This window comes from Pinus tabuliformis, chromosome 7 (genome assembly GCF_031772625.1).
Source record: "Pinus tabuliformis cultivar Carrire ecotype Pingquan chromosome 7, CPIR1, whole genome shotgun sequence".
Classification (NCBI taxonomy): Eukaryota; Viridiplantae; Streptophyta; class Pinopsida; order Pinales; family Pinaceae; genus Pinus; species Pinus tabuliformis.
Window position 1 is genome coordinate 36,549,408 of NC_142293.1, and position 23,283 is coordinate 36,572,690.

The following is a 23,283-nucleotide window of genomic DNA, read 5'->3' on the forward strand; positions in this document are numbered from 1 at the left end:
TTTCCTGTCATGTTCTTCAAAGCCTTGTGGTTGCTCCACAAATACTTCTTCCTCGAGGAAGCCAGGCAGAAAAACAATCTTTGTTTGAGGCTCAAAAGTACTGTGAAGGTTAGCCATAAGAGCAAAATTGACTGTAGACTGTTGTCTGTTCTTATGCCTAGAAGTTCTACCTTCAAGGAGCTCGTCATCCCGGAGATCACCTATGGTTTTAGCCCACCATTTGGGCCGAAGAGAAGAAGAACCAATATCAGGATTAGAGGAACCAATATCAGGAGGAAGAGAAGCAGGCTCAAGAGCAATAGGAACAGCAAGAGGAGGATTAGCTTCTGGAGGAAGCTCAGATAGAGTAGTATCAAACCCTGATACTACATCATCCCTCCCATCAGATGGACTGACTGGAAGAAGAACACTGTGAGGCGGATCCTCAGAGAAAGAAGACTGAAATAATCCTCCGTCTTCATCAAATACTACATCTCGACTGAAGCTAAGTCGACCAGTGGCTATATCTATTAGCCTATAGGCCTTGTGATGATCACTGTAACCTGTCATCATGAGTTTCTGACTTTTGGAATCCAACTTAGATCGCTTAGCAGATGGAATCCAAACATATGCAACTGAGCCAAAAACTTTGAGATGACTGATCTTAGGCTTACGACCAGACCACACTTCTTCAGGAGTCTTCCCTTTAACAGCCTGAGTAGGGGATCTGTTAAGAAGGTAAACAGCAGTAAATACTGCTTCAGCCCAGAATTTGTTTGGAACACTCCGGTGTTGTAACATGGAACGAGCCATTTCAACAACCGTGCGGTTGCGACGCTCGACAACACTGTTCTGCTGGGGAGTGTAAGGTGTGGTTAATTGACGTTTGATGCCATGAATATCACAGAAGTTGGCAAAAGCTGAGGAACAAAATTCCCCCCCATTGTCGGTCCTAAGGGTCATGATATTACAACCAGATTCGTTTTCAACTAAAGTTTTAAACTTCTGAAAGGTACTAAGAGCATCATATTTATTTTTTAAAAAATACACCCACATCTTTCTACTGAAGTCATCTACAATAAGTAAAAAGTATTTGCAGGCAGTGATAGAAGCTGTATTCATAGGACCACAAATATCAGCATGAAGTAACTGAAGTACCTGGGATGCGCGCCAAGATTCTCCATTTTTGAATGACGACCGATGTTGCTTTCCCGCTTGACAGGCGCTGCATACCCCCAACTGTTGAGTCTGAATATCAGGTAATCCTGACACAAGTCCCTCCCGAGAGAGCTGAGAGAGATACTGCATATTGAGATGCCCATATCGCTGATGCCATAGAGTACTGATGGGAGAGACACGAGCTGCTAGAGCCACTTCTGGAAAGTCACCGGTGTCAAGTAGCCTGTATAGACCATGGTCCTCTAGGCCAGTAGCAACTGTCAGACTGGTCTCCCTGTCAATGATGGAACACTTGTGTGCACTGAACACAACATCGAGCTGAGGAGAATTCCTCATAATCTGACTGACAGAGAGCAGATTAATCTCCATACCAGGAACATAGTATACATTTAGAAATATGAGCGTGCGTCCACCAGACTGAATTTGAACTGTACCCCTGCCAGCAACAATGTACTTTTCACCTCCACCAAATACTACTGAATCACTGAAAGGTGAGAAGTCAATAAACCAGTCACGCCTGTGAGAGAAGTGGCGTGATGCACCAGAATCAATGTACCATGCAGAGGAAGGAACATGTTCTGAAGACCTTTTAGCCATAAAGGCGTAAAAGGCAGAATCTGTCTGCTCGGAATGTTCTGCAACATTCGCTGTCTGATGTGGCCCTCCCTGTTTCTTTTGTTCAGAAGCAATCCTCTGCCGGCAATCTTTCTTCATGTGACCGAACTTGTGACAGTAATTACACTGTACACTTTTCTTCCTGGCAGGATCAAAAGACTGAGATGAGCCTTTCTGCTGAAAAGACTGAGAGGACTGATATTTTGCAGCAAATGCATTTTCCGAGGGCACTGATGAAGTACCACTACCAAACTGCTGTTTCCACCTATCTTGCTGCAGAAGTTTGGTACATAAATCTGGAAACTTCAGATCAACATTTGTGGTTGTAATGTTGAGTGTTTCGATGAAGTGTGCATAAGATTTCGGTAGACTTTTCAGAGTAATGACTACCATATCTTCTTCCTCCATAGTCCGACCAATAGCTTCGAGCTGATCTCGAATGTCTTTAATTTTGTTGAGATGTTCTTGTAAAGACATATGTTCATCCATCATGATGGAGAACAACTGATTTTTGAGAAAAAAAGCTCTGCTTTTATCAGATGTCTCATGCAATTCTTTCAACTGTTGCCAGATTTCAGCAGCTGTCTTGCCAGAAGGGATCTGTGGTAACTGATCATCAGCGACAGAGATCTTGAGAAGCATAACAGCCTCTCGATTTCGATCATCAAATTTATCTTGATCGGTCCCGGCTGTACCTGGACGAAGCTCTTTGCCCAAAATGAGTTGATCAAGACGCCTGTACTCAAAAATGGTCAACATTCTTTGTTTCCAAATGTTATAGTTGCTGCCATTAAAGCGTTGATTTCCTTCTAACATCAGATTGGTAAGTGTGGCCATTTTCACAAAGAGAATACAAAAGTATGACACACAAGAACAATGTAGCTGACTGCTTATGCTGGTGAAAATTTAAAGAACAGACTTTCAGCTGTCTAAAACAATAGTAATACTGCTAATTCAGTTCTGAGAATACAGTTTTCCACAAGAGAATGCCGGTCTACCATAAGAGTATACTGATGCAATAAACAGATGTCACAGGTCTGAGTTTGTAATGAAGACTGTCAGGATCACAAGAAAAAAAATTCCGCTGATTGGTAACACACTGCCGGCAACCAGAACCACAAATACAGCAAATACCAATGTTGAAAAATGGACCCACATGTGCTGTCTCAGTTTCACGCTTCTGCTGAATGGTAACCCACTGTCAGCAAACACCACGGATATATATATACGTCTCAGGTATCAAAATGGCCCACAGAAAAACGTCTCAGCTACCGGTCATATGCTTTGAAAATGGACCACGTGAGTTATCAAAACTGCACGTTCCGTCTCAGCTATTTTATATACGAATATATAAAAGCCACAGGTGAATATAACCACGCGTATGACAGAGAATATATCACGCGTATGAGTTTTATAAACACGGGTTACGTAAATCCTCGGACTCACGTTCCGTCTCAGCTATTACAATGAACCACGGGTTTGACTTATAAATCCACGGGTTTCAGATCCACGGGTTTGACTGTGACAATATAACGGCGTTTGCAAAATACACAGGTTACAATGAACCACGGGTTTCAGATCTAGAGCCACAGGTTTCAAATGAATATCACGGGATTCAAAATGTATATCCACGGATACATAATCCACAAGTTGACAGCGTTTAACAGCAGTGAAAAATAAAATAAAATTGACAGATGCTCGCAGATCGACTTTTCAAACCACAACTCCTATTTTCAAACAAACAAATGAGTTTTGAAAGGAGAACACCTGGATCACTAATGCTGAGAAATTCCACGGTGTGGTCGAGTAGCCGCCAGGTGAAGAGGAAGATAGCCGGATCCGTGATTCCAAGCAAAACTGACCAGAAAAAAAAATCCCGCTCCCATAAAAAACAGTCACCGCCACAAATTTATTTCTTTAATAAAATGATCATGCAAGAGAAGAATCCATTTCTGTATCGAGATGGACGACTGTAAGCTTTTATCACAGCGAGCAAAGCCGAGGCTAAGACTCAGTGAAGGCTGCCTGGCTTACAGAGGGCTCGACCTTAGAAAGGACTCAAGAGATTACGATGCAAAGAGAATTACTGTTTCAAGAAGAATCTCTTAACCTTGCTCTGATACCATAAAAGAATGTTCAATCAATTAATTCACAAGGAGCAAACAGCTCAATGATAATACAAAGATATTTACAATAATAGAAACATCAGGTTTCTATGTAGAATATAGAACAAACAGTTTCATCTAAGAAACTGCTAAAAGAATAAAAATAGAAACAGCTAAAACACTGAGCATTACTAAATAGAAATATATTCTAATACATCCACTTGATGAAGTGTTCATCCATGTTTAGCAATTAGATTCACAATAGATCAGATGGTAGTATATCGAGAAATAGGTGCAAAAATCTCGTCATAGTATACTGCCTCTTGCTGAGAGAAACCTCTAGCCACAAAATCTAGCTTTATAGTTTTCAATACTTACATCCACACCATGTTTAATTTTATACAACCATTTAGAAGTCACAACAGACTTCCTTTTGGGTTTTGGAACGGTTACCACTCAAACTAGAAGGGGTCCTAGGAGGGGATTCTAAAGGGAAACTACTAGTTTAAGGGCAACAATGGAGCGATAGCCCGCTGTCACCTCAGCTAAGGCTCCTTTCTCCTTACGGACTTTCACTGATGGGAGGAGATCCAATATAAAGAGGAATCATTAGATGAATAGATCAATAAGAGGGTAAGGAGTGATTCCTAAGGCCTATTCACAAGAGAGACTCAATTTTATGGCTTTCTTGCTTGGGAAGCAAGTTGTTAGGCTCTATAGGAAGGGCTAAAATGATTCTTGATGCTATATTTTGGGAAGATATCTTGTAAAGATGATTCCTAGGCCTATAAATCCTTGTGGAGAATTGATCTTTGTATGATCTTTGTGGAATTTGAGTTGTTAGGTTGCGGGACCACATGAGATCAAGTGGACCCAAAATTAGGTCAAGGAAATGGAATTCATCACTCAAGGAGGGGCTTGACCCAACTGTGGAAGAGAAGAGGATCAATGGACAAATCTTCTTGGAATAAAGTGCAATGATCCAGAGGACGTCACTAGCCAAGGTCAACCTAGGGAAAGAGATGATCCTTGGGCTAGGGCTTGCAATATCTCGAGATCCCACAATCGAAATTTCATGAAATTTGGAGGGCCTCTAGTGGAAACCCTAACACAGTAATAGGAAAGAGATCAAAGTCTTTTGATGTTTAGAACGTGAGCTAATTAATGCCCTAGATGACCTATGGGGGCTAGGCCTAGAAAGAGAAAGAGAGGTGAGAGAAATATGTGATTAAAGTGATCACCTATGGAAGGACCAGTGCCTTATCCTTTGGGAGAGATGGAGTTAGGAGAATTTATGGTTTGGAATAGGCTCACCCAATCAAGGAGGTCTTCAAGCAACTTCGCACGGCATTAGGGCATGAGACCAACTACTTGAGATCTTTATACTTTGATATGCAATAATTGATGACTTATCAAGGTATATTTTGACAAAATAACCTCTAGGAATATTCACCCATTCATACATGGCCCATGCAATGATGCAACACTATAAAAGATCAAAATTTCCTCAATTTCGTACAAGAAAGTAATAAATTTTAGACTTGTATAACGAAAATCCCAACAACATTCATGTGACAAAGTAAATGACAAGAGTAAGCATGAAAAATATCACATACATGTACAAAAGAGTATATCCAATCATTATATTATGCCAATAATGAAGCTTCAAGACAAGAGAAGTAGATCCAAACATCAAAATTCATCCATAACATCCAAACTCGTCCTCCAAAAGGGAATGCGAAGTTCACAAGAGCTACTAAATCCCAATCCAAGTGATGATGATTAGAATGAATCACCTCACTTCTATTTATACAATCACTAATGAGTTTGATTTGCCTAATTTGGCCTAATTGAGCGCCAAATGATAAAATAATGTGCAATAATAACATCCCTTGGTGACTAGCCCACCAAGATAGCTCAATAACACAACAATAAGCCTCTCAAGTGGGTAGAATGGTCAATAAAGTGAGTTGTTGGGCCTTTGAGAAGGCCTAATGAAGTCTAGAATGTGCCACAATGTGAGAATGAACCTCAAACATAGTGGACAAGGGGTTGGCCCCTTGTTTCCAAGCAAATCCTTGTGGTGCCCCCAAGTGGCTGTGAGGGGCACAAGGACATCCTCATGGGTCTCCAAGTGGATCGAAAATGCCTGTAAACCATCTGTAAGGGTTAGGATGATGTCATAAGCCCTTTTTAGTGCTCATCTGGATCCGAGATCATCTGCCAAGTGTATGGTGCAAGTGTGGAGCCAACTGGGCATGGTGAACCAGGTGCATCATCCTCATCCAAAAGGTGGAATGCAAGCAATCAACGAATGGTGCCGAGGATCCATGAAGTACTCTCTGTGATCCATGATGTACTCTATGTACTCGCTGATGGTACTAATAAAAATTTTCCAAGTTGGGGAAAGACCTCAAAGCATAATCAACACTAGCTCTTTATCAGATATAATTTCAGTGGCTGTTGACAACTGATCCTTTATTTTAGTTATTCTCATGAAGTATGCTTGAATGGTCTCCCCTTTGTTCATCTTAATGTCCTTAAGTTGATTCTTCAAAACAAAGATTTGACCCGAGTTGTTTACTTCATACATTCCAATCAATTTGTCATACATTTCCTTAGATTTCTTCAACTTGGAGACATAGGCAATGAGATGGTCTCCAAGAGAGTCAAGGATAATCATCTCAGCCTTGACTTTTCCCTTCTTGTATCTTGCCTTGATAGTAGCATTTGAATTTTCTAGTGGTTCTGCGACCTCGCCTTCCACATATTCCAGTACATCATGTTCTTCAAGAGTAATGTCCAATCTTACCTTCCATGGACCAAAATTCGAAGCATCATTCAGTTTCTCTTCATTCTTGAAGTAAGAAGAAGACATCTTGATTAAGTCAAATAAATTTCAGCAGCAAGTAAGATCTTGTCAAAGGCGTGATAGCTCTTATCTTCTTGGGCTTGTCTTCACCAAAGCTCTGATACCATGTTGAAATTCTGATGTTCTATGTTGTAACAATTACTTATTACAAAACTTCTTTTCGCTGCAATATCAATTAAGCAATTGTAGATAGAACATAAACCAAATGCATAATAGAAGACAACCAAAAACAAAATGAGACACAAATAATTTAGGTTCAGTGACCAGGGCGAAACCCCACAAAGGGAAAACCCAACCAATTTTTTTTTTTTTTTTTTTTTCTATTAGATATCAATTGTTCAACAGAGATATGAAGTACAACGAGAGAGCAAGAGAACGAGTAAGGTCACCCAAATTTAAACAAGCTGAAGCATAAAGATCACTGGTAGCAACAATAGATGCAAACACTAAATCAACCTTCCCTTCAACTAAAACTACACTAAAACAGTGAATCAACCTTGGCTCACCAAGTCCTGTTCTTACTCTCCATGTATTTCTTTCACAATCTTCTTCAAGTCTCTCCAACTCTTTCTCTCTGAAGTTTGAATTCTTCTTTCACAACACACAAGTAATAAAGTAAGATGATATGAGACACATACATATAGGAGGTGCAACAAATTCATGCCATAAAGGAGGTACAACTCACATACCATGAGGTAGGTGCAACGCATGCCTTTTTGGGAAGAGTAACATGTGCCATTATGGAGAGGCAACACATGCCTTAGAGAAGTGTAACTTATGCCATTAAGGAAAGACAATGCATGCCTTAGTGAAGTGTAACTTATGCCATTATGGAGAGTGTCATATTTTAGGAGAGAAACATATGACTTAATGAGAGTGTAAGAGGAATCTTTTATGACATGCCTTTAATGAGTGTGTAAGAGAGAGTGTAACATAGTGATTGAGTGTCACGAAGGAAAGGGTACTTGAATTTCCTTTTGATAATAATAATAGTATCATAAAGGATAATAATAATAATAATAATAGTAATATGATTAAGTCGAAATTGAACTATTAGGATTGATTAATGATAAGTTAAGTGATTTTCCATCAACTATACTTGATTACCAATTCCTGAAAGGTGATTTACTATTTTTGGAAATTCATACTTGAGATGCTAGACATATTTTAGAAAGTCACTCCAGAATTGCCAGAAATGAGTTTTTATTTAAGAAAATTCATCTCTGAGCTGTCAATTTTCAACACACACCTCATGAACTAGAAGTGAAGAGGCGCTGATTTGAAGAGAATTTCTGGGGAAGGATTTTTGGCACATTTTTAAAGGGTTTTGGCTTATTTTGTAAAGGGATTTTGGCTTATTTTGGTAGGATTTTTGGAACACTTTGAAAGGTTTCTGGTCCTGATTATAAGGCTGATTGAAGACCTGTTCTTGAGGGCCAAATTTTGTCCCCTTTGAAGGCAGAATTTCAGATCTGTGTAGAGGGCCGAATTCCAGTGTGGAAGGCCAAGTTTCAGCCCTGTCCTAAGAGCAGTGACCTGTCCTTGTTGAGGCCAAAATTCAAGGCCGAATTTTTGGTGCAAAGAAGGAAAAACTCAGGGTTGTTTTGAGGGCCAAATCCTGGTGTTTTTGAAGGCAAGTTTCATGTCTGTTTTTTGAAAATCTAGCACTGTACTTGTACTTTGTTGAGGAGGCTGTCAGGCCAGGTAGTAACTCCACGAATTAATTCATATTTTATTCCTTCAAGTTGGTCTTTATTATATACATGAGGGAGAGACTGTTCACTTCATCTCCCAATGACTGTTCATATTTCTTATTATTTATTTACATTAATTACATTCACCCAATCCTGATGATTAGGTGTCAACATTCCCCCCCTTAATCTGAAGGGATGTTGGTGAGTCCAAGCATCATTTTGAATCGTTCAAGCTTTTCTCTTCCAAGCGCTTTGGTGAAGATGTCTGCAATTTGCTCATTAGTGGAACAATGACGGAGATGGATTGTTTTGGCCTCAACATGATGTCGAATCAGATGATATTTAGTATTGATGTGCTTTGTTCGATCATGGAACTTTGGGTTCTTGGCCAACTTTATTGCAGAGGTATTGTCAATCATGAGTGGAGTTGATTGTACTTGTTTTACCTGCAAATCTTCAAGAATTTTCCTGAGCCACACAATTTCTTTTGTTACCTCAGCTGTTGCCACATATTCTGCTTCTGTTGTGGAATCTGCTGGAACTGATTGTTTGCGTGATCTCCAGGAGACAACTCCTGATCCAAGACTCATAGCATATCTTGAAGTAGATACCCCAGTTTCTTTGTCTCCATCGAAGTCTGAATCAGAGTATCCAATCAAGCTGAAGTCGTCCACCTGTGTATACTTGATTCCAAATTCTTGAGTTCCCTTCAAGTACCTTAGAACTCTTTTTGCAGCAGACCAATGTCCCTCACAAGGCTTTTGCATAAACCTGGAGAGGATTCCAACAGCAAACGAAATGTTTGGTCTGGTAGTAGTTAGGTAGTTGAGACTTCCTACAAGCTGTCTATACTTTGTTGCATCTTCAAATTCTTTTCCTTCAATAGATGTGAGCTTTAAATTTTGTTCCATTGGAGTAGTAAGAGGATTGCATTATGTCATGCCAAACTTGTTCAACAAATCTCCATTGTACTTCTTTTGAGAAAGAAATATGGACTTTGGATGTTGAGTTACTTCAATACCAAGATAGTAATGAACATAGCCCAAATCAGTCATTTCAAAACTTTTCCCCAATTTCTGCTTTATGGATGCAATGTAGCTTTCATTGTTCCCTGTCATCAAAAGATCATCTACATATACCACAAGATATACAACTGTTTTGCCAACTTTTTTGACAAATAAAGTTGCTTCATCAAGATCATAATGTTTGAAATTGAGTGTCAGAAGATGCTTAGTTAGATTTTCATACCAGGCTTGCGATGCTTGTTTGAGGCCATACAAGGATTTCACAAGTTTGCATACTTTTTGTTCATGTCCTTTCACAACAAATCCTTCAGGCTTGGACATAGAAACATTCTCTTTTAGATCTCCATTCAAGAAAGCAGTTTTTACATCCATTTGATGGACTTTCCAACCGTTCTGAGCTGCTAGGGCAAAGAGTGTCCGGATGGTAGCCCATTTTGCTGTGGGGGCAAAAGTCTCCTCATAATCGACCCCTTCCTTCTGTGCAAAACCTTTTGCCACAAGCCTAGCTTTTCGCCTGTCAAGTGAGCCATCAGCTTTATACTTGTTCATGTAGACCCACTTGCAGCCAATTGGTTTGGTTCCTAATGGAGGATCAACCAGCTTCCAAGTGCCGTTCTTTATGAGGGCATCATACTCCTTTTGCATCGCTTCTTTCCATTCATCATTAGAAGCAGCTTCTTTGAAGGAAGTTGGTTCAAAATCTGTAGACAAGTTCAATTCACAATCATAAGAAACATCCATATCAACAGGTGAATTAGAGTCATCTACATCACCTCCATTTTGCCGGTTTGAATTTCTAGTTCCTGTCTTTCCAACCTCATTAGGATGAACACTTTCAAGTGTCTTTGTCAGCCACTTTGGGGGACCTTTTTTAGATGGTCTAGGCTGCTCCGTTGATTGAGTTGGGACTGAATCAAGATTGAGTCTCCCAGTTCTATCAATCACATCACTTAAAGCATCATACGTTGTTGGAGTTTCATGCGGGGGAGAGTGTTCTTCAGAAGAAGATTCCACATGTTGATCTAGTATAGGAACCCCCCCTTCAAGATGTGGAATCTGATTATCAAATTCTTGAAATGATTTTGCATTTGTGAATCTATCCAAGCGATCAAATTGCCGCTCAACAACATTGTCAGTTTTGGATGATTCAAGAAAAATTACATCTCTAGATACAACAAACTTTTTATTGACTTCATCATAGAGACAGTATGCTTTGGATGTGTTTGAGTACCCCAGGAAGATACACTTACAACTTCTTGCACCAAGTTTGTTTCTGTGTACCTTTGGTATCAAGGCATAACAGGTGGAACCAAAGACCCTGAGATGCTTTACCGAATGAACATGCCCATACCACATTTCATATGGAGTCTTGTTTCTAATAGCATTAGATGACATTTATTCTTTATATATGCAACACATAGAACAACATTAGCCCAAAACATTATCTTTACATTTTGAAGAAGAGCATGGAGCGTACCATATTTAAGATTGTCCTATTCATTCTTTCAGCTACACCATTCTGTTGGGGATTATAAGGTACAATTGTTTGATGTTTGATCCCATGTTGGCGAAGATGGTTTTCAAATTCATTTGATGTGTATTCTTTTCCATTATCAGTCCGAATAGACCCAATATGAGATTGTGCATCATTTTCAATCCATTTATGAAAGTTCTTGAATGTTTGAAAAGCATTAGATTTGTTCTTCAACAAATAAACCCAACACATTCTGGTGTAGTCATCAATAAATGTCATCATATGTTTATTTCCATTTGCAGAAGGAACAGGCATTGGACCACATAAATCTGAATGAATGAGTTCAAGTTTTCTATGTTCTTTTGAATGTGAATCATGAAAAGATTGTTTGCTATGCTTTCCTAGAATGCAAGCATCACATTGCTTAATTTTCCTAGGAATTGTAGGCAAACCAGCAACACCATTTTTATTCAACAAGCGGAGGCTGTCATAGTTCAAATGTCCAAATCTTGCATGCCATAATAAACTTGATGGAAGTGTACCTTCTTCATAATGAGAATTGTATGAGAAATCTTGTGCACGAGCAGAGGTACCTTGCAGCTTGAGAAGCCTTTCTTCTTTTATTCCCCTCATGACAAGTGAGTGGTCAGATACTTTTCTCACCTCAAGCTTGCCATCAAATGTATGAATGGAGTGACCTTGCTGGCCGATGTGGACCAAGGACAGCAAGTTTTTCTTGAGCTGTGGGAGATATAGAACATGATGCAGAAGAAAGTCTGGAAGACCAGGCAATTTAAGCCTGATTGTGCCAAGCCCTGATGGCTTGATTTTTGATTGGTCTGCAAAGTATACTGCTCCATCAACATTGTCAGTAAATTCTTCAAAAAAATCTTTTCTATGAGTCGTGGCAAGTTGCTCCTGAATCAAGCAAGCAATCATTTTTCCAAGAAGCAAGTGAAGCATTAAATAAATCTTCATTTACTCCAATATTACATTGTGCCACAACATAGTGAGCGGATTTAGGTGCTTTACCTTTGTCTGTGTCATTAGTTTTACCTTTCTGTTGGTTTCTTTGCTGCTCAATTTTGTCCCATGGTAACTTGCATGTAGAGGCATCATGTGATACATTTCTTTTGCAGCGTATGCAGTGCAAATCTGCCTTTTTCTTGAGAGTGTCTGCCTCCCCTGTCTCTGAAATATCTTTCTCTTCGACCATCTCTTCCTCAGGAAGAATCTTGGGCAAGATTCTTTTCTTTATGAGTAAGGGCACACAGCCTCTTCAAAAGAAGATATGATTGAGTGCATTTTAAAATTTGTAAAAAAATGCACCATAGTAAAATATAGTTTTGATGTATATATCAGAGATACCGTGACAGTGTATGATAATGGCAGTCTTTAAAACACTTTACATGAAAATTGATTATTATAAAACATTTCCCAAAGAAATATTCAGATCAGCTATGCACTCTCAAAAAATCTCTTCCAAATCAGCGCCAGATCGATATGACATTAATCACATAAAATGCAGGTTTTTTTTCTTACATCACGAAAGGCCCATTTTAGTACATAGTGCACCTCAAAATTCTAGAGAGCGCTTTAAATCCCAATTCTTCTTTCACCTTTAAAACCTCATTTAAATCCTGAAATATATACAAACGCCACAAAACCTACTACATCCAAAATCCCCCAGCTATAACGGATTTAGATGAAATAGAGGTGCTATGGTTGCTGCGGGTGTTATGTCAACCAGAGGAGCGGGGATACCAGAGTTCGATGGAGAGGCCATTCCATGGAGAGGCAGAGGTATAAATGGAGAGGCCGAGGTGTATTAGAAAACGTAGGTGATTCATGATCCGGAAGCATACCATGTGGGATAGAGAACCCTATGGAGGAGGCAGAGTTTTGATTGCTTGAGGGCTGAGTTTAGGTGCATTAAAGTCCAAGTTTCAGTCCTGGATTGGGGCTTGTTGAGGCCGAGTTCTATTGATAAGGAGGCCGAGTTCAAGTATCGTTTGTTGAGGAAAGTTCCTATTGTTAAGAAGGCTGTATTTGGGAAGCCGAGTGCTTGTGTGAAGGATAGAGGAGCAACTACCAAGAGGGTAGAATTTCTTTGACTAATATTGACTCTTCTACAATCTTTGGTGCTGATAAATCAGAGAATCTGTTGATAAACTGGGCTGTTGGTTTTTCCTTTCAGTTGGTGCTGATAAACTAGGGTGTTGGTTTTTCCTTTCAGTTGGTGCTAATAAACTAGGGAGTTGGTGCTTCCTTTCAGTTGGTGTTGATCAATTTGACTGCACCCTTTATATACATTAAGAAAAACATTCTGTAGTTTTCTCCCACATTGGGCTCCCACGTAAAAATCCCTATGCCATATATATTTGTGTTCTTTGCTTTATATCTGTGGATGCATTTACAAGTTTTTGAAGTCAATAATTGTTAACATTGAATATCCCCCCCTTCTCTCGGTATTGCTGAATATTCCAACATCATTGTTAATGATGAACAAATTTGATTGGGTAGAATCTGTTTGTGTCATTGTTTTATGAGATTGGTTATTTAAATTTTCTTCTGCTGAATTTTTGTTAGGAACCTAGCTTGTATTTATTTAGTGGATCAAATTTCTGCTGCTAATTAAATACTGGGTGCTTAGTTCGCAGTAAATTTAACAAATTCAAATTTGTAGATGAGATAAACATGATGAACTAAGCAAAATAGTAGAAATTGAAGTTTAAAAAGTAAGTAGAAATTACAAAGTAATCGTAAAGAGCAGCTAGCTAATGGTGTCTCACTCTTATTCAAAAGACAATCAATTTGAAAAATGAAATATGTGATAGGGGATTAGGTATTAGAAGGATTGGTGTTTTTATTTTATTTATAATTTATAAATTAAAAAAAGAAGAAATTTTAGAGGTATTTGGCAAAAAATCGAGTTGGTAGCATGGGGTTGTGGGAGATGCCACCTCTTTTTCGAGGGGGGTGCTTATAAGCCCCCCTTTTGTCAAACATGTTTCACACACTGGTGAAATGTTTTCGTGTGCATTCCCCCACAATTTGCAAAAGGGGAGATGCTGCGAAATGTTTTAGCCCCCACCTTGGGAGTGTGGGAAGCAGGCATGCCATCGACCCTGAGGGATTTGTCCGCATGGAACACTGGCTTTCCTGAAACCTTAGCACTCCAATATGAGAGTACAAAGTAGAAACACATATGAAGAGTACAACAGGAGAGATCGATTTTCCAAGATTAGGTACAAAGTAAAATCTCCACATAATACAAACGTAGAAGATGACCTACTCAGTTCACCGATAGCTTAGAATCACACTGCTATCACATCTATGATCAATCTCTCAACCAATGCAATGTTTAAGATGTACAACGAATTTTATCCCCAATGGATAATGTTGGAAGTTCCCTCCAATCTATAACTGTCACTGAAACTGAACAAGGTCACCATTCTTGTAAACCCTTGAGTCGCAACTGAACAAAAGAAAGATCAGACTCAGTAGTGTTAGGCATGGGTATAACTAGGCTCTTATGTACTTTTAAAAATTTTTCCTTGCACTTTTTTATGTTCTGTAGAGGTTTTCTCTGCTTCCAAGCATCGTCCCAAAATCTAATGAAATGCCCATCCTTCACTTCCCAGAGGCTGAGTGAGATATCTGAAGACCTTGTTTAGTGCTGTTCTATAAAATCGAACCTTATATTCTAGATTCCAACCCTGAGTGGATCCTTCCAATCATACACCTTGGTGCATTTGTTTTTTTCCATGTTTGGTCCACAGGGCTTCCTCACTTACCCTATGACAAGCTTTATATAAGCTCACCGCCTAGGGCTTGATTCACAAATTTTTAAGGCAGCGATGTTAAGTGGAGAATGCAAGAGGTAAATTCAAGGGAACACAGCGACAAATACCATGGAGGAAATTATTAGAGGGACAAAACCCTTATGGAAGAGAGAAATAAAGTAAGAAGAGGGGAAATAAAGATGGCTGGTTGGGTTAGTTTGTCTGCAAAAGCCTTCAGAGGCTATCTATATGTCAGGCCAGGGTAACTCCAGAATGAGTGAGAGAGAAAACTGATTATTATTATTCATTAGCTAACTCATATTTATATACATAAATACAACGGATCAGTTCATCTTCCTGATGACTGTCTAGTTCACCCATCCGTTTCGGATTAGGTGTCAAAATTCCCCCCCTTAATCTGAAGGGATGTTGGTGAGTCCAAGCATCGTTCTGAATCTTTCAAGCTTTTCTCTTCCAAGCGCTTTGGTGAAGATGTCTGCAATTTGCTCGTTTGTGGAACAATGACGGAGATGGATTGTTTTGGCCTCAACATGATGTCGGATCAGATGATATTTAGTATTGATGTGCTTAGTACGATCATGGAACTTTGGGTTCTTGGCCAACTTTATTGTAGATGTGTTATCAATCATGAGTGGAGTTGATTGTATTTGTTTTACCTGCAAATCTTCAAGAATTTTCCTGAGCCACACAATTTCTTTCGTTGCTTCAGCTGCTGCCACATATTCTGCTTCTGTTGTGGAATCTGCTGGTACTGATTGTTTGCGTGATCTCCAGGAGACAGCTCCTGATCCAAGACTCATAGCATATCCTGAAGTAGATACCCCAGTTTCTTTGTCTCCATCGAACTCTGAATCAGAGTATCCAATCAAGTTGAAGTCGTCCACCTGTGTATACTTGCTTCCAAGGTCTTGAGTTCCCTTTAAGTACCTTAGAACTCTTTTTGCAGCAGACCAATGTCCCTCACAAGGCTTTTGCATAAACCTGGAGAGGATTCCAACAACAAATGAAATGTCTGGTCTGGTAGTAGTGAGGTAGATGAGACTTCCTACAAGCTGTCTATACTTTGTTGCATCCTCAAATTCCTTTCCTTCAATAGATGTGAGCTTCAAGTTTTGTTCCATTGGAGTACAAAGGGGATTGCACTCTGTCATGCCAAATCTGTTTAACAAATCTCCAATGTATTTCTTTTGAGAAAGAAATATGGACTTTGGATGTTGGGTTACTTCAATGCTAAGATAGTAATGAACATAGCCCAAATCAGTCATTTCAAAAATTTTTCCTAATTCTTTCTTTAAGGATGCAATATAGTTTTCATTGTTCCCTGTGATTAAAAGATCATCTACATATACCACAAGATATACAACTGTTTTGCCAACTTTCTTGATAAATAATGTTGCATCATCAAGATCAAAATGATTGAAGTTGAGTTTCAGAAGATGCTCAGTTAGTTTTTCATACCAGGCTCGTGGTGCTTGTTTGAGGCCATACAAGGACTTCACAAGTTTGCATACTTTGTGTTCATGTCCTTTCATAGCAAATCCTTCAGGCTGGGACATAAAAACATTCTCTTTTAGATCTCCATTCAAGAATGCAGTTTTTACATCCATTTGATGGACTTTCCAACCGTTCTGAGCAGCTAGTGCAAAGAGTGTCCGGATGGTGGCCCATTTTGCTGTGGGGGCAAAAGTTTCCTCATAATCGACCCCTTCCTTCTGTGCAAAACCTTTTGCCACAAGCCTAGCTTTGTGCTTGTCAAGTGAGCCATCAGCTTTGTACTTGTTCTTGTAGACCCACTTGCAGCCAATTGGTTTGGTTCCAAATGGAGGATCAACCAGCTTCCAAGTGCCATTCTTTATGAGGGCATCATACTCTTTCTGCATCGCTTCTTTCCATTCATCATGAGAAGCAACTTCTTTGAAGGAAGTTGGTTCAAAATCTGTAGACAAGTTCAATTCACAATCATAAGTAACATCCATATCAACAGGTGAATTAGAGTTATCTACATCACCTCCATCTTGTCGGTTTGTATTTCTGGTTCCTGTTTTTCCAATTTCATCAGGATGAACACTTTCAAGTGTCTTTGTCAGCCACTTTGGGGGACCTTTCTCAGATGGTCCAGGCTGCTCTGTTGATTGAGTTGGGTCTGAATCAAGATTGAGTCTCCCAATTCTATCAATTTCATCACTTAAAGCATCATCCGTTGTTGGAGTGTCATGCAGGGGAGATTGTTCTTCAGAAGAAGATTCCACATGTTGATCTAGTATAGGAATCCCCCCTTCAAGATGTGGAATCTGATTATCAAACTCTTGAAATGATTTTGGTTTTGTGAATCTATCCAAGCGATCAAGTTGCCGCTCAACAACACTATCAGATTTGGATGATTCAAGAAAAATGACATCTCTAGATAAAACAAACTTTTTATTTACTTCATCATAGAGGCGGTATGCTTTAGAAGTGTTTGAATACCCCAGGAAGATACACTTACGACTTCTAGCACCAAGTTTGTTTCTATGTACCTTTGGTATTAAAGCATAACAGGTGGAACCAAAGATCCTGAGATGTTTTACCGAAGGAACATGTCCATACCACAATTCATAAGGAGTCTTGTTTCTTATAGCACTAGATGGACATCTATTCTTTATATATGCAGCACATAGAACAGCATCAGCCCAAAACATTGTCTTTACATTTTTGAAGAAAAGCATGGATCGTACCATATTCAAGATTGTTCTGTTCATTCTTTCAGCTACACCATTCTGTTGAGGATTATAAGGCACAGTTGTTTGATGTTTAATCCCATGTTGGCGAAGTTAGTGTTCAAATTCATTTGATGTATATTCTTTTCCATTATCAGTGCAAATAGACCCAATATGAGATTGTGCATCATTTTCAATCCATTTTTGAAAATTCTTGAATGTTTGAAAAGCATCAGATTTGTTCTTCAATAAATAAACCCAACACATTCTGGTGTAATCATCAATAAATGTCATGATATATTTATTTCCATTTGCAGAAGAAACAGGCATTGGACCACATAAATCTGAATGAATGAGTTCAAGCTTCCTATGTGCTCTTGAATGTGAATCATGAAAAGACTGTTTGCTATGCTTTCCTAGAATGCAAGCATCACATTGCTTATGTTTTCTAGGAATTGTAGGCAAACCAGCGACACCATTTTTCTTCAACAAGCGGAGACTATCATAGTTTAAATGTCCAAATCTAGCATGCCATAATAAACTTGATGGAAGTTTACCTTCTTCATGATGAGAAATATATGAAAAATGTTGTGCATGAGCAGAGGTTCCTTGCAGTTTAAGAAGTCTTTCTTCTTCTATACCCCTCATGACAAGTGGATGGTCAGATGCCTTTCTTACCTCAAGCTTTCCATCAAACATATGAATGGAGTGACCTTGCTGGCGGATGTGGACCAGGGACAGCAAGTTTCTCTTGAGCTGTGGGAGATATAGAACATGATCCAGAAGAAAGTCTGGAAGACCAGGCAGTTTAAGCCTGATTGTGCCAAGCCCTGATGGCTTGATTTTTGACTGATCTGCAAAGTATACTGCTCCATCAACATTGTCAGTGAAATCTTCAAAAAAATCTTTCCTATGAGTCATATGACAGGTTGCTCCTGAATCAAGCAACCAGTGATTTTTCGAAGAAGCAAGTGAAGCATTAAACAAATCTTCATTTACTCCAATGTTACATTGTGCCTCAATATAGTGAGCGGATTCAGGTGCTTTACCTTTGTCTGTGTCATCAGTTTTACCTTTCTGCTGGTTTCTCCTCTGCTCAACCTTGTCCCATGGTAGCTTGCATGTAGAAGCATCATGTGATCCATTTCGTTTGCAGCGAATGCAATGCAGATCTGCCTTTTCTGCTTGAGAATGTCTGCCCCCCCTGCCTCTGAAGTATCTTCCTCTTCCTCTTCGTCCACCTCTTCCTCTTGTAGAATCTTGAGCAGGATGCTTTTCTTTATGAGCAAGGCAAACAGTCTCTTCAGAAGATTCAGGGACTGTTTTCTTTCCAAAGGCTTTCTCTCTTTCAGCAAACTTTTTCACAAGAGAGTCAAAGGTTATATCTTTAAGATTTCCATTTGCTTGTAAAGACTCAAGATAATTGGAGTAGGTAGGATAGAGTGCTTTGAGAAAGGCAATAAGAGAGATATCCAGCTCAACCTTAGTGGATTTAATATCATGCATTATAGACTTTATTTCAGATGCAAGAGCAAGATGATCATTATTTGTCAGTTCAAGAGTGAAGAGTTTAATCATGAGCTGAACAACTTCAAGTGCAGAATGTGTATCATAGAGTTCTTTCAGCTTTTGTAAAGCTTCAAAGGCAGTGGAATAGGATGAAATATGACGACTTACTTCTTCATTTACAGATGCTGCGATCAATGCATAGGCTTTGCTGTTCTTGTTTTCCCAAATGGCAAGTTCTTTATCTGATGTAGGCTGCACAGGGTCTTTGTCTTCTTCTCCGACACACACTCCTTTCCACAACTCATTGTAGATGAGGGTGTGTTTTACCATCTGAGACCATTTTGAATAGTTTTCCTTGCCAGTGAGAACTATTCCTACCATAGAAATGATTGAATGCATTCTGTAAAAAAATATCTCTGCTAAAAAAACTTCTGTTGATAAAAGACTTCTAGGTTAGTGGAGGTAAAACCAAATGTACAGTTGTTATTTGTCGGTGAAATGATATCGTGATATGAATCACAAATCAGAAATATCATCATTCTGCCTTATAAAATCTCAAGCAATCCTCTTTCTTGTCCTTAGATATCATAATGCTGACTTATGAAAAAAATCGAACTTCATTTACTGCTGCAATAATATCACTTTGACTTCAAACATTTCAAATAATAAAAATCTCGAACTTCATTCCCATTTGCTGTTGTAATAATATCACTTTATGCTTTAAGACAACATTATAAAAACTGTGCAACTGCCTACAACATCAATGGCAGATCAAAGGTCGGCTGACTACAACATCAACATTGCAATGAACAGTCCAGAGAACTGTGCAACATAATCTACTGAAAAATTGAATGTCTTTAAAAGACTGAACAAAATCCCGACATTGAAGCTAATTTTAAGAAAATTCGCCAAGGAAATTCCGTGGAGGCCGCACCATTAACTGATCAAAACACTGCGCGGATTTTAGAATACTCTGAAAATCATTTTAAAGTTGCATGAGCGAATAGGAGCAGTTCTTACAATAAAACGCAGTCATTCTTACACCATTCTTACAATAAAAACGCAGTCATTGTCAGGCCTGTTTTGGACCGGGAGTTAACCTCGGTAGAAATAGAACTGGTGCCGCTTACGACTGAACAACTCACGAGGCCCGATAGTTTCTTGTCTTCCGTCGAAGGTCAACAGCCTTGTTCACCGAATGGCTCGCAGTCATCTTCAAGATCTCCCATTACTCGCCATGGTTCAAGATGTAGGTGAAGCTGCTGCTGAAGCAAGCTCTCTGAGACACAAGCGTATCAAGTAACTCACTAAAATGGAGATCTAGATTTCGTGCAGAGAAGAAGGTATCATCGAAGCGGATGTATCATCGAAGAAGAACGATGTCCGTTACAGATTTGTGGTGGAGCGCTCACAATAATCGATGATATCACTTGAAACCCACAGCAAATACATGAGCAGGAAATACATGAGCGGATTCAGGTGAACGTTCATAAAAAAAACAATGCGCAGAATAAATGAGCGATTGTTGATGAGTAATAACCTATACATTCAGGTATTGATGCGCAGAGAGGGGCAGCGCAGAGAGGGGCAGCGTATTCAGGCAAACGTTTATAAACAACAATGCGCAGACTCCAGGACAGAGGCATGGATGCGCAGTCTCTCAGGACAGAGGCACGGATGCGCAGTCTCTCAGGATAGAGGTTTCATGAGGCAGCAGAAACCTGGCAGAGGCAGGAGTTACAGCGATTTCTGGGACCTGTGCTCTGATACCATGTCAGGCCAGGGTAACTCCAGAATGAGCGAGAGAGAAAACTGATTATTATTATTCATTAGCTAACTCATATTTATATACATAAATACAACGGATCAGTTCATCTTCCTGATGACTGTCCAGTGCACCCATCCGTTTCGGATTAGGTGTCAACACTATATGAGTTCAAGAATACTATAAGCCTAGATGGAAATTTCATTGTCATTGCCTGCCATGCAATATTTCAGGTGTACATGCTTTTTAAATTGAAGTATTATTTTCTACTATTTCAGTAGCCTGTTATCGAACTTATTACTTATCAATGAAGTGTGACATTGGTAAAACTCCCGTAAAATAATTGCAGAAGATGTATAGTGTGATGTTATCAGCGGAAATATCAGTTTTTGATGCTTTTCTCTTCTTTATTTGCAGTCGTCATTTCATTTAACTTTGTCATCCTCCTCTTTCTAGTCATATGTGTTTTCTTTTTAGTCAAATGTGTTTGTGTAGCTTAAAGTTTGAATGTGCACAATTGCTTGTTGATGTTTTATTTGATTATGTATGGATTCAATCATTTGTTCTATAGTCCACAGTATTTATGTGTGCACACATAGAATGAACTAACAACGCTTTTATCATGAATGAATAGGTCACCGTGCTGCTAAGCCAGCTTAAGGCTGTTAATCCCTCTGCAAACAGGATGAACCCTGCGGAAAAATACATTCAAATCATTACTACAGATGATCATGAATTTTGGTTCATGGGTTTTGTTACCTATGACAAAGCATTAAAGAATCTCCAGGAAGCATTGAGACATCAAAGCACCCAAGTTTCTATTACATAGACATGAGGATATTTGGTATTGCTTTGCGAGGTTCCTTTTGTGTATGGCAATAATAGCCTTATCTTGGAAAATTGTTATATTCATGTCTATTGCCCTCTAGAGAAAATCCATGTAAATTTCATGTGCAATATTCACACGAGTTTTCCAAATGGCATTTAAGTTAGTGAAACGAGGAAATGTGGAGGGTGTTACGTCTCTGTCCCGTTATTTTTTCATGTGTCTTATTTTGTACATCCTGTCAAAATACATGCCATTTGCATATAATGGATAACGCTCAAGGTGTTTTACTATTTTTGGCATGTGTCAGGGCCTTTTAAAATGCATGCCAGTTTAACAAGGAGAAGACAGAAAAAGCTATTATGTATATTTAAGTTATTAAGAAAAACTCTAGGATCTAGGTGTTTTAAATTGTCATTTTTTTCCCATTTGGTTCAGATTGTTTTCTATGGGCTCTTGTTTGGACATTTTCTCAAAATGTAAGATTATCTTGCATGGGGCATTAAGTTGCACATGGTTAATAGGTGTATGCTATTTTGGAAAAAATGTTGTATACTGTGTGCCTTTCAAGTATGTTTACGTGGCATACTATTGCAAAATCTAAAAATCTCTTCAACTATTTGAATGTTTCATTTGTTTTCATCAAATTTGACTTGTTGGGATTAACTTTTCACTATGATGGTCCCTTGTTATCATACCCTCTTTTATATGAAATAAGTGAATGCTTTTCGGTACTCGTTTCACGACAATTTTTCTCTAGTGTCGTGATAAAAAAATTAGTGTGGTCCGCACTTTCTAATGCAGTTTTTGGAGACTTACTTATAATTGTATGTATGCCGCCGCAAAATGTTTTCGTAAAACAATCAGGCTATTGCAAACACCACCCCCACGTGCAGGGAATATGTTTTGGCATTCAGAAAGTATCCTTGTACGAAACACTTCTGAAACTCGACTAAAACATTCCTGTGGCATTTCAAATTTTTGAAACATTGTGTCGGCTGTTTCGGTCATTTTATTGTGTTTTGGTCACTACTTAGCCCTAATTTTCTTGCTTATCAAGTTATAAAAACATTGCTTGGACCTTCGTTAATGAGAACTCTCTCTTTGGATCTATTGTCAAATTTGAAATTAATAATGGTATTTTACAATTTTTATGTGTCATGGTGCGTATGTATATATGTGCCGTATTGTAGTATAATGTCCTGACGTTTTAAAACATTTGTCATATCCAATGTGGATACTGTATATGTTCCGGGAATTGTATCCGTAATTGTGCAACTTAATGTAAGCATTCTGACATAGGATGATTGGTACTATGCTGTTAACTGATATAGATCAAGGCAGTTTTCTCCAAGGATAGTTGGTAACATAACTACTGGTTTCTTGAGGTTTAGGTTTCTGATTGGTGCACAGTGGATTGGTTTTTGGGTGGTGGAAGCAGGTGCTGGAATGTCAGTTGTGAGGCTCTAATGAATAGCAAAATAGCAAAAGAGATGAAATGTTCAATTCTGCCTATTTCCAACTGACGATAGCATATTCAACTATCTATATGTTTGGAACATGAATTGAGGGTTCAGATGATCTAAAATTAATATGAGCGAGCATGTTTTCCTTGTGGCGTAAATCATGGTGGTAGGATATGTTTAAATTGGTAGAATATTAGTACCCAGTAAGTGTAAGGTTTTTGGCTTAAATTTTAATGTTTACTAGTAATATACTAGCTTAGATTCATCTTAAC

General features: G+C 38.8%; 1 protein-coding gene across 1 annotated transcript in view; it reads left to right on the top strand.

Annotated features, from left to right (window-relative positions):
- The window catches only part of LOC149245121 (GEM-like protein 1), a 218,737-nt gene extending 196,775 nt beyond the window's left edge, over nt 1-21,962 (top strand). The window contains exon 4 of the mRNA XM_089457652.1: nt 21,354-21,962. Within this exon, the coding sequence (XP_089313778.1) occupies nt 21,354-21,548 (195 nt within the window). The 3' untranslated portion in view covers nt 21,549-21,962. The remainder of the gene's footprint in view (nt 1-21,353) is intronic.
- Nucleotides 21,963-23,283: the final 1,321 nt, after the last annotated feature.